This window comes from Vombatus ursinus, unplaced genomic scaffold, assembly GCF_900497805.2.
Source record: "Vombatus ursinus unplaced genomic scaffold, bare-nosed wombat genome assembly UNPS02004457.1, whole genome shotgun sequence".
Taxonomy (NCBI): domain Eukaryota; kingdom Metazoa; phylum Chordata; class Mammalia; order Diprotodontia; family Vombatidae; genus Vombatus; species Vombatus ursinus.
In genome coordinates this window covers 105,200-120,890 of record NW_020944235.1, presented here as the reverse complement: position 1 = coordinate 120,890, position 15,691 = coordinate 105,200, and the positions used below count along the sequence as shown (strand labels likewise).

The 15,691-nt window shown below is 40.3% G+C and overlaps 1 protein-coding gene across 1 annotated transcript; it reads left to right on the top strand.

Annotated features, from left to right (window-relative positions):
• Positions 1–13,015: 13,015 nt before the first annotated feature.
• LOC114023964 (mortality factor 4-like protein 1) lies at positions 13,016–14,731 on the top strand. The gene is made up of 2 exons (XM_027836751.1): positions 13,016–13,316; positions 13,572–14,731. The coding sequence occupies exons 1-2, from the start codon at positions 13,016–13,018 to the stop codon at positions 14,729–14,731; spliced, it is 1,461 nt and encodes a 486-aa protein (XP_027692552.1).
• Positions 14,732–15,691: the final 960 nt, after the last annotated feature.

Genomic DNA, 15,691 nt, shown 5'->3' with positions numbered 1-15,691 from the left:
GGTCATAATTTTTTTTTTTTTTTTTTGCTTATCCAGAGATCTGACAGGTAAAATATTCCATGCTCTCCTAATTTGCCCATGGGTATTACCTTTTATGTCTAAATCACGTACCTATTTTGACTTTATCTTGATATATATACTGTGTGAGATGTTGATCTACCTAGTTTCTGCCAAACTGTATTCCAGTTTTCCCAGCATTTTTTGTCAGATAGTGAATGCTTGTCCCAAAAGCTTGGATCTTTCTGTTTATCAAACACTCAATTACTATGGTCATTTACTACTTTTTATTGTGTACCTAATCTATTCCACCGGTCCTACCACTCTGTCTTTAGCCAAATTGTTTTGATGATTACTGCTTTGTATTACAGTTTGAAATCTGGTACTGCTAGACCACCTTCCTTCATATTTCTTTCCGTTGATTCCCTTGATACTCTTGACCTTTTGTTCTTTCAGATGCATTTTAAAATTATTTTTTCTAGCTTTATAAAATAATTTTTGGTAGTTTGATTTGTATGGCATCAAATAAGTAAATTAATATAGGTAGAATTGTCATCCTCATTATATTGGCTCAGCCTACTCATGAACAATTAATATTTCTCTAACTGTTTAGACTTGACTTTATTTGTGTGAAAAGTGTTATGTAATTGTGTTCATACAGTTCCTGGGTTTGTTTTGGCAGGTAGACTCCGAAGTATTTTATATTGTCTGCAGTTATTTTAAATGGAATTTATCTTCCTGCTGGAATTTGTTGGTCATATATAGATATGCTGATGTTTTCTGTGGGTTGATTTTATATCCTGCGACTTTGCTGAAGTTGTTTCAACTAGTTTTTAGTTGATTCTCTAGGATTCTCTAAGTATACCATTGTATCATCTTCAAAGAGCGATAGTTTTGTTTCCTCATTGCCTATACTAGTTCCTTTAATTTCTTTTGATTCTCTTATTGCTATAGTTAGCATTTCTAATATAGTATTGAATAATAGTGGTGATAATGGGCATCCTTGTTTCACCATTAATCTTAATTGGGAAGACTTCTAGCTTATCCCCATTATAGATTATACTTGCTGTTAGTTTTAGATAAATTCTACTTATCATTTTAAGGGAAGCTCCATTTGTTCCTATGTTTTCTGGTGTTTTTAATAGGAAGGGGTGTTGTATTTTGTCAAAATCTTTTTATGCATCTGTTGTGATAATCATATAATTTTTGTTGGTTTGTTATTGATATGATCAATTATGCTGAGAGTTTTCCTAATTGAACCAGCCCTGCATTCCTGGTATAAATCCCACCTGGTCACAGTGTTTGATCTTTGTGATCTAGTGCTCTACTTTCTTTGTGACTGTTTTATTTAAATTTTTGAATCAATATTCATTAGGGAAATTGGTCTATAGTTTTCTTTCTATGTTTTTGTTCTTTCTGGTTTAGGTATCAGTGCCACATTTGTGTTGTGAAAGGAATTTGGTAGGACTTCTTCTTTGTCTATTTTCCCAAATAGTTTTTATATTATTGCAATTAATTATTCTGTAAGTATTTGGTAGAATTCACTTGTGGGGGAGCTAGGTGGCACAATGAATAGAGCTCTGGCCTTGGAATCAGGAGGACCTGAGTTCAAATCCAGCCTCAGACACTTAACACTTACTAGCTGTGTGACCCTGGGCAAGTCACTTAACCCCAATAGCCTCACCAAAAAGAAAAAAAAAAAATTCACTTGTGCATCCATCTGGTCCTGGGGATTTTTTCTTAGGGAGCTCATTTCTTTCTTGTTCAATTTATTTTTCTAAGATGGAGTTATTTAAGTATTCTATTTCCTCTTCTACTGATCTGAACAATTTATATTTTTGCAAATATTCATCCATTTCACTTAGATTGTCAGATTTATTGGCATATAATTGGACACAATAGCCCTAATAATTGCTTTAATTTCATCTTCATTGGTGGTGAATTCACTTTTTTTAATTTTTGATACTCATAATTTGGTTTTCTGCTTTTTATTCCCCATAAAACCAGCTCCTAGTTTTATTTATTGGGTCAGTGGTTTTCTTAGTTTCAATTTTATTAATCTCTCCTTTGATTTTCAGGATTTTCAATTGGATATTTAATCGAGGATTTAAAATTTGTTCTTTTACTTGATTTTTTTTTTTGAGTTTGCACGCCCATTTCATTGACCTGCTCTTTCTCTGTTTTACATGTAAATATTTAGAGCAATAAAATTTCCCCTACGTACTGCTTTGCTGCATTCTGTAAGTGTTGTATGTTGTCTCATTGTTGTCATTCTCTTAAATAAAAATTTTTATTATTTCTGTGATTTGTTCTTTGACTTACTCATTCTTTAGGATTAGATTATTTTGTTTCCAATTAATTTTTTCTGAAAGTTGATATATACAATATCATCCAAAGCTAGTAAAAGACTTAAGCCAGTACTCTATACTGTGCTTAACTATTACTTGAACTTTTTTTCTTGGTCATGGAACAAAAGAAGCCTAAGGCTCAGACTACTTACAATCCACAAATCAAGTCACCCAGGTGTCAATATGATAATTTCTGATAGGATTTGAGTATTTGGTGGTCTGAAGTGGGAAGAAGGAAGTACATCAGGGAAGTCTTTATATAGGGTTTCAACAGGCAGAGATTGAGGGAGATTGAATTGATATCCCAAGTAGAGGGAATGGCATAAGCCAAGGATCTGGAATCAGAAAGTATGGGCACTTCTGGGGAAAAATTGAGTGTTCCAGTTTGGCTAGAGCATAGAGTATGTGAAGAAGACCAGTATCAGACAAAGCTGCAAAGTGAGATTGGAACCAGATCATCAAAGGCCTTAAATGGTAGGCAAAGGAGTTTGTGTTTTGTTCTGAAGGCAGTGGAGAAGCACAGAGGCCCTTTGAGCAGGAGAATAATGTAATCAGAGTGATGCATGAAGGCAGGGTAATCAGTCCACTGTGTAAAGGATGAATCAGACAAAGAAAAAGGAGTGGACACTCTAGAGACTATTGTAATAATCCGAGTGTAAACTGACGATACAAGGAAGTGTTTTTGGCAAAGGTAAATACACCTAACCTAGGCTTAACAACTGACTGGATGTGGAAGAAGAGGGAGAAGTAAGCTATGATTGCTATGGCTTTAGCCTTAGTAACTGCTAACTGGTGGAGCTAGTAATAGAAATGAGAGGTGAAGGGTAGGAGTATCAGCTTTGAGGGAAAAGATGGATTCAGTTTGGGACTTGTTGAGGTTAAGGTGCTGCTGGAATAGGCATGTGAAGATGTCCAGGAGGCAAATATGCATGGGGGTCTGGAGTTCTGGGGCCAGAGAGATCAGGAAATCAGTAATACTGAACTAAAGGAGTTGATCAGTATGACCTAACACTGTCGGCCGATCTTTTTTATTTTCCACACTGCTGGAGGCACTGGGATACTTTGTCAGCATGACTTCACATTGTTCCATTTCATATCGTCTAGGTGTTGCAGCCAAACTTCACTACTATTTGTTTCCTCAATTCTCTGCGCCTTCTCTCATCCCTTTGCTTTTGCTTAAGCTATCTTCCAATGCTTGGGACACCCTCTCTTCCTGTTGAAATTCTTTATATATTTCAGGGCTCTATTTCATGGAAGTATCCCACTCTTCCAGCTTTAAGGAAACTCTCTTTTCATGAACACCTCATCACTGTCTGTTTCCATCCCTGCTTCTCCCATATGCACTCGTATTATCACTTATACTTGTGTCAGAAAAGTGATGTGAATATGCAGTGGTGCAAGAGCAGGAGTCCCTGGGAAAACCTGAGTGTAAGTTCTACCTAGTAGCGTGATAACGAGCAAGTCACTTGACCTGTCTGAGCCTCAGTTTCTTCATCTATAAAATGGAGACAATGATACTTTAGTACCAGCCTTACAAAAATGTTCTGAGGCTCAAGTACTACTCTCCTCCACTACCACCCCCCCTTCCCCATCAGAACCTAGCACAATATATTGCTCCTATTAGGTGCTCAACTGATGTTGATTAGATAGAACTAAACTTTAAAATTTTAATCGGGACTATCAGCATGCCTCATTATCTGACCTCTGCCTATTAGAGGTTCACTTGCATCACAATGGGAGAGTAGTCATCAGAGATTAGCTATTTCTCTCCTCCCTTTCCAAGCAATAAGAGCCTCTAAGAGTATTAAAGCAGTGCACAATTTGTGACAGTTCTGGAGAGTAACAGATAAGGACTGATAAATCTGGTTTTCTTTTTAAACTTTCTAGCTGTTTTAGCATCTGTTCAGGAAATAAAGTACTGCCCCTGAAGTCAGGAAGACCCAGTTCAAATACAGCTTCAGACACTTAACTGTGTAACCCTGGGCAAGTGACTTAACCACTGTCTGCCTAATTTTCCCTAACTGTACAATGGGAATAATAATAGCACCTACCTGCCAGGGTTGTTATGAGAAAGAAATGAGATAGTGTTTGTAAAATCCTTAGCACAGTGCCTGACATTGTAGGTTCTTAATAAATGCTTGTTTCTTTCCCTGTAAAACTATACAGGACTTGGAAAATCTTTAATAAAAGCCATGTCATGGAAGAGGGTACTTGTGCTTTCCTGAGTTTACCGTTTGTCATTCTTTTTGTTAAGAAGCAGCTTTTGGATTTAGAACAATGGTTTGGAAATGACCCAGGGTGTTCTGTAGAAAAGACATGGCTAATTTGAGTAGCCAGGAGCTTTTCCACATCTTTTGATGGTGCTGTCTATTGGCTGGGCAGTAATCATGCTCTTGACAGTCCTAACTGTTCCCTATAGATGTTCATTGTCCAGCAGATAACCTAGATAAAATACAGCATATTTATTTTAGGATAGCACAAGAACAATTGTTTTTTCTGGTCATTGTTTCAAAATATCTCTCTCCCAACCCCCTCCCTACCCCTTAAAAAAAAGTATTCCCCCTTTTCCTCTGTTCCTTTTAAATTCCATTGGCTGCTAGGGGGGATTCAGGTCAATTCAATAAACATTTATGAAGCACTTACTGGGTTCCAGGGACTGTGCTTAGCACTGGGGATACAAAAAGAGGCAAAAGACAGTTCCTGTTCTTGAGGAGTTTGCAATCTAATGGGGGAGAACGATACACACACAAATAAAAACAAAGCATGCTATATACAAAATAAATAGGAACTCATTAAAAGAGGAAAAGCACTGGAATTAAGAGGAGTTGGGGAAGGCTTCCTGTAGAAGGTGGGATTTTAGTTGGGACTTTAAGGAATCCAGGGAGGTCAGTAGTTGTAGCCGAGGGTGGAGATTGTTCCAGACACTGAGGACAGTGAGAGAAAATGCCTAGGGCTGAGAGCTGGAGTGTCTTGTTCTTAGAATAGCCAGGAGGCCAGTGTCACTGGATTGATGAGGTATGTAAGGTGTATAAAGACAGGAAAGGTAGGGGAGCTAGGCTATGAAAGGTTTTGAATGCCAAACAGAACATTTTGTATTTGGTCCTGGAGGCAGCAGTAACCACTGGAGTTTGGGGTGGGGGGGTGGAGGGGGGGTGACATGATCAAGATTTGCACTTTTTTAGGAAAATCAATTTAGTGGCTGAATGGAAGGTGAATTGAAGTGGGAAGAGACTAGAGGTAGGCAGACCCATCAGCAACTACTGGGATAATCTAGGTGTGAGGCACTGAGGGCCTGTACCAGGGTGGGGGCAATATCAGAGGAGAGAAGGGGGATATTCAAGAGATGCTGTAAAGGTGAAATTGACAGGCATTGGCATCAGATTGAGAGATGGAGAGGAATCCAGCACGCCCCTTAGGTTTCGAGTCTGAAAGGCTAGGAGGATAATATTGCTCTCCACACTAATAGGAAAGGTAAGAGTTGAGAGGTGGGGGTGGAGGGTGCTTAGGGGGAAACTTGATGGGTTCTGTTTTAGACATAGTGATTTAAGATGTCTACTGGACATCCAGTTTGAGATGTTTGAAAGGCAATTGGAGCTGTGAGATTGGAGGTCAAGAGAAAGACTGGGGTAGTAAAGGTAGATTTAAGAATCACAAGCATAAAGATAGTAATAAGAGTTGATGAGATCATCTAGTGTAGTAGTATAGAGGAAAACCTTTCCTAAGAGAAGAGAAGACAACCCAGAACAGAACCCTGAGGGACACCTATGGTTAGTGGGCGTGGTCTGGGAGAGGATCTAGCAAAGGATACAGAGGGGGAGTGGTCAGATAGGTGGGAGGAGAAACAGAAGAGAGTGCTGTCCCCAAAACCTAGTTAAGAACGCCAGCATGATACCTTCTTTTGGCCTTTTCCCAAATTTATTTTTCTTTTTGTTCCCCTTTTTTTCTACCCATATTTGGCTTCTTGAAACCTTACCCTTATATTTTCTGCTTCTTTACCACTAGAGTAAACTTCTTTTGGATCCCGGTAATTCAGATTTGTTAATGATTTGCAGAGGAGCTGGCTTTAGTTTAGCATGACAAAACCTTCCCTAAGCAGCTTAGAAGAGTAAATAATCAAGGTTACAAGGAATTTGTTTTTCTGCCTAAGAGATAATATTTTGAAACCTCTTTTTAGTATTCAACTTAGCAAATCATATGACAAATTTAGATAATTTCCATTAAAGTATGTACTTTATGAATGTGTACTTGACTGCATTTCATTAGCTTAGTTAGATTTCATGAAATAATAAAATTTCATTTCTTTAAAAACAAACCATAATTTGTAGTTGGTGCTTATTTGCACTTCATTTCTATCTAGCTTTTCGAGTCTATGAATTGCCCTTTAAATAAAAGAGAATCCAAAAGCTCAAAGGATCTAGAGGCCAACTATTCCCTTGTTTTCATTTAACCTCTGCTAGAAGACCTGCAGTGTTAAGAAGCTTTTCCTTATATGGAGCCCAGATTTGCCTCCTAGCATCTTCCTGCCCCATTGTTCTGCTGTCACTCTTAAAGAGTCTGTGAACCACCCTTTAAATAAAAGAGAATTTCGAACACTAGAGGAAAAGCTTTCAAATGAGTTTACTTCAAATGAGTTTACAACTAAAACTATCACTTTTCATGAGGAGGAACTCAAGTCTCTTCTCCCTGTCTTCCTCCATGTCTGATCTGTGTTTCTTCTTCTTTTCTTTTCTTTTCTTTTTGTTTAAATAGATGCTTCTTGTTTAAGTAGGAATTTGAAGGAACACTGACTGTATGGTCTGCATTCAGTAGTAAGGTGATGGGTTTTTTAAATATTAAATTTATAACACAAATACTCTTTTCCTCAAACTGATCTAATGATCACATCTCAGAGTGTTTTCTTTGAATATAGTATTTATTCAGATATGATGAAAATTGCAGAAATAGAACAATAACGATACAGCATGTCCCAGCTTTGCCTTTGTATTTTTCTTTACTCTGCTCACATTGTTTTCTGCTACATTCTTCCTAAATCGCCTAATTGTGAAGGAATATGTATTATCTGTATTCAATTGAAAAAAAAGTTTTTGTGTTTCCTATGTGCCAGGGACTGAATTTGGTCCTGACAGCACAAACTCCCAAAACATCGGACTTCAAAGATTTTACCCATGTTGCAGAGAAAGTAGGAAAGCGGTCTCCAAGTCCAGATGACCTGGTTCTAGTCCTGACTCTGGCACAGTCTGATTGTGTGACCCTGGACAAGTAATTTGAAACTCTTAATGCCCCCAACCACCTTTCTTTAAGATTGTAAGTTGCACAATAGCTGTCAATATGCATCGGTAGAGGAAGGTTCCTCTCCCTGGAGCTCCCTACATAAAGCAAAAGACACAAAGTGTGAGTGGGCTGAAGCACATCTCCAGCCATGACTTCCAGGAAAGAAGGCTATAATAGTTCCATCAGGGACATGTATGACTAGAATGGTGGCATGAGTGATACGCTGGTACCCACAAATTGTTAAAAGAACTGGAAAAGGCCCCTAGCATGTTGGGTGTCTTCTGAATAGAATATCTATAGAAAGATATGGGCAAGAATCATACATGATAAAAGATCAAGGAGGAGTCTCGCTCTCTCTTAGTAGACAAAGTAGTCACACTGATGAATATTTTCCCATCAAAGCTTGGAAGCAGGCTGTTTCAAATAAAAATTTAACAAGGGGCAGCTAGGTAGTACAGTGGATAGAGCCCTAGCCCTGGAGTCAGGAGGGCCCAAGTTCAAATCCAGCGTCAGACATTTGATATTAGCTGTGTGACTCTGGACAAGTCACTTAACCCTGATTTCCCCTCCCTCCCAAAAATTTTTACATAACACAATGTTACCCTGCCTATTTTGTTTCTCAAATATGTTTCTATCACATTTTAAAGCTTTCTGTAATTGCTTGGGTTTATTTTGTATATAACATAAGAATACCAATACCCTATCACCTCTGATCAACAGACCATCCTGTCCAGTATTCTCCCTCTGCTATTAGTCCCAATGAAAATGTTGTTGGAGCTCCTGTTGCCAGATTGTAAGCCCCACAAGACTCTCTCTGAAATAAGGGGATTAGATTAGATCAAAGATTTTTCACCTTTTTGTGTTGTGGACCCCTTTGGCAGTCTGGTGAGGCCTATAGTCCTCTTCTCAGAATAATATTTTTAAGAGTGTTAAACTATTTAGTATTTTTAAATTTTTATATTTTTTAAAAAAATTTAAACTTTGCAAACCCTAAAGTGCTACATAAATATTAGCTGTTATTGTTACCTACTGTTATTTTTTTCTAAAAAGTTCATAGACGCTAGGAAAGGGATGGGGAATCTCTGAACTGTATTATCTCTAAAATTCTGAAAATTAAAAGATCTTGTAACCTAGTAATTGAAATATTTTCTATTTAACTGTTTATCTGAATTATATTAACTTAATTCTGGGAACATTTTGAAAGTATGGTTAACTTTTTTAGAATATCGCTTTTTCCAAAATCTAGTTAAGGGACTCTGATATCAAACTTCCTAACCATTAGATATCTACCATCTAGAAATTTGTCAAAACCATTCTCACACATATGACTGGTCATGCAATGCTAGAGTTGGAGGGGTCCAGTTCCCAGACAACTCCTACCTTCATGGGCCTCTTAAAACTAAGGCCAAGAGAACTGGTGGCTTTTCCAAGGCCACATAGCTATTTAATAGCAGAACAGGATCCAGAACCAGTCACTATTACACAGGGTAAAAATGTACATGTTTCCTGCTCATAATTAGGAAGCATACTACACCTCATAATATATTTGACTTCGGGAGTCAAATAACACTATTGAATCTGAAGTATTTCTTAAATTATTCTCCAAACATTTTCTGCCCAACATATAAAAATATTTTTCTCCTTGAGTAAAAATATCTAATGATCATAGAGTTCCTTTAAGGAGAGCAATTAAAATTAAGCAGAAATGCCATTTCCGTGGCATTAACCATGAAAATGCTTAGGGTGTCAGTTGTAATATGTCTAAGCTTTCCCCCAAAATTTCTATTTGTAATACGGATAAGAGAATAACTGCAACCCTTTTCAAATATTTAAAAGACGTTAAGTAAGGTCAAGGAATCTCATTCATTGCCCAAGGCATCAGTTTATTTTTATCTAAATTCATCTTTTTGGTGAAAGGTGAACTCTGATAAAGTTTTCCTTATGACTTTGCAGTTAAAGAAATGAGCAGCCTGCTTTTTCTTTGTTGAATTCCTCAGAAGGCAGTAAGGAGAGAAAGTCCACAAGGGGATTGGGCTAATTATTTTTAACTTGCTACAAGGCCCTCTATGCAAAGAGACTATGCAATGTTATTCTCTTGAGTTCAGTTAGGCTCAGTGTCAGTCTGATCCAAGGAGGACTAGAGAAAGTTATGACAAGAACCTATGGAAATAGTTACCTGATTACTGACCTAAAGAATTATCTAGAATTAGCTGGGAGCCTGTGAGGTACTGAGGACCAACGATTAGCCTGAACAAACAGAGAAGGCACTGCAGAAATGTGGAGTCCGTTAAAGTATAGACGTCTCCATGATCCCATATTCACTTTCATTGCACAGTAAAACAGGCAGCATGGTGAAGGGAAAAGAACATGGGATTGGGAGCTAAGAAACCTGGGTTCCAGTTCTAACTCTGCCACAGACTAGCGGTATGATCTCTAATAAGTCTTTTCCTGTATCTGGGCTTCACTTTCCCCACCTTGTAGAATAAAGAGGTAGGAATAGCATATCTTCTCCACATTTGGTTCTAACCCTGTCTGCTATCCTCTCTCCTCCAAAAGGTCATCCAAGAAACCATCTACCAAAAGATCAAAATGGATTCATTGACTTTAAAAAGCAAACAGAACTTGCTAGGATAAGGGATGATATGGGCTTCCTCATAAGACATGGCCAAAAGGGCATGATTATTATTATTAGTTTTGGAAATATATTTGTTTGGCTTCTAAAATTAGCAATATCCTAAGATATACAGAGCCTAGCTCTGTAATAGGTTCCATGGAAGATGGACATGGTATATGTATATAGACATACATAGTCCATCTATATGCTTATAGTCCATATATATAGAACCGAGTCCCTTTTCTCTTTGGTGAACAAAGGTCAACATACACAAATCAAGAAGAATGTAAGGTGGTATAGAATAAAGTGATCCAAAGGGTAATGGAGACACATGTGACATAAATACTTTAGGCTGCAGTGACTTGCAATGATGATTTACACATGAGAAGTAGAATAATATTATGCAAGAAATGTCTTATCAGAAAAGGAGGGTGGGTGTAGACATATAGGGAGAGCAAAGACAAACAGATGAACAGCCCAAGATATATTGGTGCCCATGAAATGTTAAAACACCGCGCTCTAGTGCATTGGGTATAAATAACCCCAGCTGGGTATTGTTGTTTAATCCTTCAGTTGTATGCAACTCTTTGTGACCCTATGGACTGTAGCAAGCCAGGCCCTACTATCCCTCACTACCTCCTGAAGTCTGTTCAGGCTCCTAATAGGCTGTGAAAGGTCATCATCAAGAATCTCACAAAGTGAGAAGGTGAATGAAAATGGATTATCTTCAGCTACCACACTGATGAGATCACAGATCCTACTGAAATATTGGTACATAAGTATAATCAAGTGCTGAATTGTACTAATGGGTGACTCATAGCTGTATTGTAGGTGACATTATGGACCCACGTGTAGAGGACTGAGTAAGATTAGACTCCAGGGAAGAGAGAGATTCCCTTCAAAATGGAAGGTCTCTGTAAATGAAGATCAACTTTTTTCTCAAACCCCCCAAAATTGTTAACATAAATTAAATCTTTTTAAAAATGATTATTTTTGAGATTCTTGACATTTTCTTCCTCTGTATGATTTTTATTTTTATTTTTTTCTGGCTCTACAAAATACTCTTTTGGAACTTTGGTACAGCACTGAATAAGTACATTAATTTAGGTACTGTCATTTTTATTATATTGACTTCACCTACTCCTGAGCAATTAATGTTTCCTCAATTATTTAGCTCTATTTACTTAGATTAACTAGGTCTCTTTATTTCTGCTATGAGTCTTTTAGCTTCATATAGTCGCTTTTTGATCTCAAAAGAGACACATCTCCAGCTTTGGTGAATTTACCTAGATATGGGATGTCCATGTTTCTATAAAGGATCTAGCTCTTGCATTATGTCAATTGGAACTTCATTTGTTCATTCAACAACTAACTTTCTCTGGGTTAGGCAATATAGAGATTACAGAGAAAAAGAAAGGGGCCTGCTTTTGAAGATCTTCTAATCTCACAGGGGAGACAAAGCATTAATAAACATATAACATAATAATGCACATATAACAGTGACAAATAACTCCCATCACCTAATCGTTGTGGTACAAGCAAAGTAGGTCCTGGTTTTAGAGCAAGGAACAATCACTTCTGGCTGGAACATCGGTGAAGGTTTCATGAATGGGATAGAATTTGAATTAGGGTTTGAATGATGGGGTAGTATGAACGGAAACAGACATGGAGAGGGAAAGCATTGCAAACTGAGGGGATAGCATAAGCAAATGTGTGGAGGCAGGAAACTACAAGGCATGCTTAGGGACTGCAAAATTGGTCAAATGTGATAGGAACGTAGCGTTCTTGCAGGAGAGGAGGAGAAAGTGATAAATGGATGGAAAGTCAGTAGCAACCTGATTGTTGACAGCCTTTAATGTTCAGGTTAGAGCTTGAGCTTTTAAACGGGCAGGGAGAAGCCACAGGAGGCCGGGGGGGGGGGGGAGGGGGGGGAAAGGACTCCAAGTGAATGAAGTGGGACCCTAACAGGATAATTGACTCCCCACCCTGGTGTGTGTATGCACCCCACCCCCTTTTCTCTAGTCAAATTCCAGTCCTTCCAGGCACCCGCAGCTGGGTAGCCGCCTCCTCCAGGGCGTCTTCCTGGATTGATGGTAGCGGGGGAGCAGGGAGGGGGACCCCTCCCGGAGAGAAGCATCCGCGTGCGCACCACACAGGTGCACCGCATCACTCCGCCCCTCCCCCCTCCCCCCTCCCCTGGCTGGGCCACGGCTCCCCCGCCCCCGCGAAAAGAGCTCGGGTCTCCTCGCGAGTGCGCAGGCACGCCGAGCCCTCTGACCTCTCAGGGGTCTCTGGCTCCACCCCCGGCACTTCGCAGTCACCCACTCAACACCGCTGAGAACGCAGTAAGGGATTAAGCGGTATCTGTCTGCTTCATGGAACAGAATGACATTATTTTAAATGGAAGTAGTGGATGAGGAAGAGAAATATTGCATGGGGTGGGGGCTGGGATTGAATGGGGTGGGGACGCAATCTCGCGGCCCCCCCCCCCGGAGGGGCATCCGGGCGGGGGGGGGGGGCGGGAACAGCAGGCATAGGCTAGAGCTAGTCATCTTCGGAGTCGCGGACGGTTCTCATTGGTGGGATAGACTGAGATTTATCACGTGACAAGGGTGTGTGGTCGTGGTGTTGAGGGCCGAGGAAGCCATTTTAGCGAGAGCTGAGGCGCTAACGAGGCTGTACCTTCCGTGGGCAGGTCCTTCCGAGAAATCGGGTCTTCCCAGCTGCACCGAGGGAGGCACCGAGAGGCAGAGACGCAGGAAGGCGGTGAGCCTTCATTTAGGAGATGGCCCTGAAGGAGGATGGCAGAAAGTGCCCCAGGAAGCCCAGATTCCAAGAAGGTGATCGTGTGCTGTGCTTCCATGGGCCTTTCCTGTACAAAGCTGAGTGTGTGAAGGTGTCCGTAAAGTACAAGAAGGTGAAATATCAGGTCCGTTACTTTGGGGTTAAAGGAAGGGCTTGCGTGAAGGCCGAGGTCGCCGAGCAGCCTTGCAGTCTGCAGGCCCCTGATGCCTGCCAGCCAAGCACCAGTCAGGCCAGCGACAATGTGGTAGCCCTCGCTGTTGCTGGTGCTGGTGCTGGTGCTGGTGCTGGTGCTGGTGCTGGTGCTGATGCTGATGTTGGTGGTGGTGCTGGTGCTGATGCTGATGCTGGTGCTGGTGCTGGTGCTGGTGGTGGTGGTGATGCTGATGCTGGTGCTGGTGCTGATGATGATGCTGGTGGTGATGCTGATGCTGGTGCTGGTGGTGGTGCTGATGCTGATGCTGATGCTGGTGCTGGTGCTGGTGCTGGTGATGGTGCTGATGCTGGTGTGGCGTGGAGAGGGCGCCCCTCCCCCCAAGCTGAGTGGGAGGATGAATGGCTTCCACAAAGCAAATTACTCAAGTACAGCAAGGCCAATCGGAGAAAACTACGAAAACTCAACAGAGCAAAGCAGGGGCCGCTTGCAGAAGGGACTGTGGTAGGGCCAGTTACTAGAGAAAAGGCCTCTGCTCTCCAGAGGAACAATGATGAAACCTCAGGTGTGACAGTGCCAAAAGTAGTCCGAAGGCCAATTATTCGAATTGCACAGACTGACAGTAGTGATGTCAAACCTGCTCGTAAAAGAGGGAGGCCGGTTACTCGAATTGCAGAGACTGACAGTAGCGATGTCAAACCTGCTCCTAAAAGAGGGAGGCCGGTTACTCGAATTGCAGAGGCTGACAGTAGCGATGTCAAACCTGCTTGTAAAAGAGGGAGGCCGGTTACTCAAATTGCAGAGGCTGACAGTAGTGATGTCAAACCTGCTCGTAAAAGAGGGAGGCCGGTTACTCGAATTGCACAGACTGACAGTAGCGATGTCAAACCTGCTGGTAGAAGGGGGAGGCCACCGGGGCGTCGGCGTAAGAGCCTGCTGCTACGTAAGAAAAAAAAGTGCAAGCTGACCTATGCTGCTTCTAGTGACAGTGACTTTGAACCCAGTCAAGACTTTCTCACAAAAGCCGCAATAAAAGTCCGTATTCCTGAGGAACTGAAACCATGGCTTTGGGATGACTGGGACATGGTTGTCAAACAGAACCAGCTGTTTCATCTCCCTGCGGAGAAGAATGTGGACTCGATTCTAGAGGATTACGAACAGTATGAGAGAACCTCTGGAAATTCGGATCAGCAGATGCAGGATGTTAGGGAATTTGTGGGAGGGATCAAAGCCTATTTTGAGGTTATGCTGGGATCTCAACTGCTGTACAGATTTGAGAGACCCCAGTATGCTGAAATCCTGGCAAACCTACCTGGCGTTCCTATGTCCCAGGTTTATGGAGCACCCCATCTCTTGAGATTACTTGTAAAAATGGAAGAAATGTTGTCCTATACGCCTCTGGAAAAGCACGATTTGGCTTTATTGTTACAGCACTTGCATGCTTTCTTACACTACTTAGCAAGTAATTTTTCACTTTTGTTCAGTCCCAACGACTATGACGTTACTACTCCTGAGTATTATCGTAGAGCTTTTAATTTAATTTAAGTCTGATGGTATTTGTATAAGAGTGATAACATTTGTTATATTTAACTTTTGGTAAATGAATATGTTACATAGTAGACAATCAACACAAATAATTATATTTGTGTTAAACATGGCCAATGTTTCTTCAGGATTTTATTTTGTTTAAATCGAAGTTAAAAGAATGCTTCAGTTGCTTCTCTCCATTTGAAGCTGCTCCTCATTTATGTACCACTGACCTATGTAGAACATTTTATTTTATATTGACAAAAATGCTTTAATTCTGTTGGACTTCTTTTACAATAAGCACTTCTACAATCTGTTTTCCTGGGTGATGACAAAGAGGCTTGTGCCAAAGGTTTACCTTCTTAGACGTAAAGACTCATTCATTTGTGTTGATTTTCTTTTGTGGTGTTGAAGTAAATAGCCCCTCCTAGAAATTTGACTGTCATTCTGGGGCAAAATTTTCTTTTCCGCATGGTTGAAGATTATGATTTATTAGTATTAAGGTTATCTAAGAAGCGTGAATTTTCAAGAGTTGCTTTGTAAGTTCCAGAAATAAATCTTTATTGAAAATGCAATTGTTCTGAACTTTATTTATCACCTTTTTTTAAACCTAGTGCACACAGAAGCCTTCCTGGCCTCAGATTAGAGCAAAGGTGGGGAACCTGCAGCCTTTTAACTTTTAACCTTTTATTAAGGGAATTTGTTCTGTAAAGTTTGGATTCAGTCAAAGGGCTGCACTTGGGGATTGACAGGGCCACATGTGGCCTTGAGGCCACAAGTTCCCTGCCCTGAGGTTAGAGTTTATAAGCATTGAAGTAAAATAATTATTTCTGGAGTCACCAGTGTGAACATTTTAAAATTCACCATCTTTACAAAAACAGAGGGGAGTATGCTTTTTCCCCAATTTAACTCTCACTTACAAAGATTTCCTAGGACTTATTGAACAGATAACTGAACCATCTGTTATCCTATGTATGT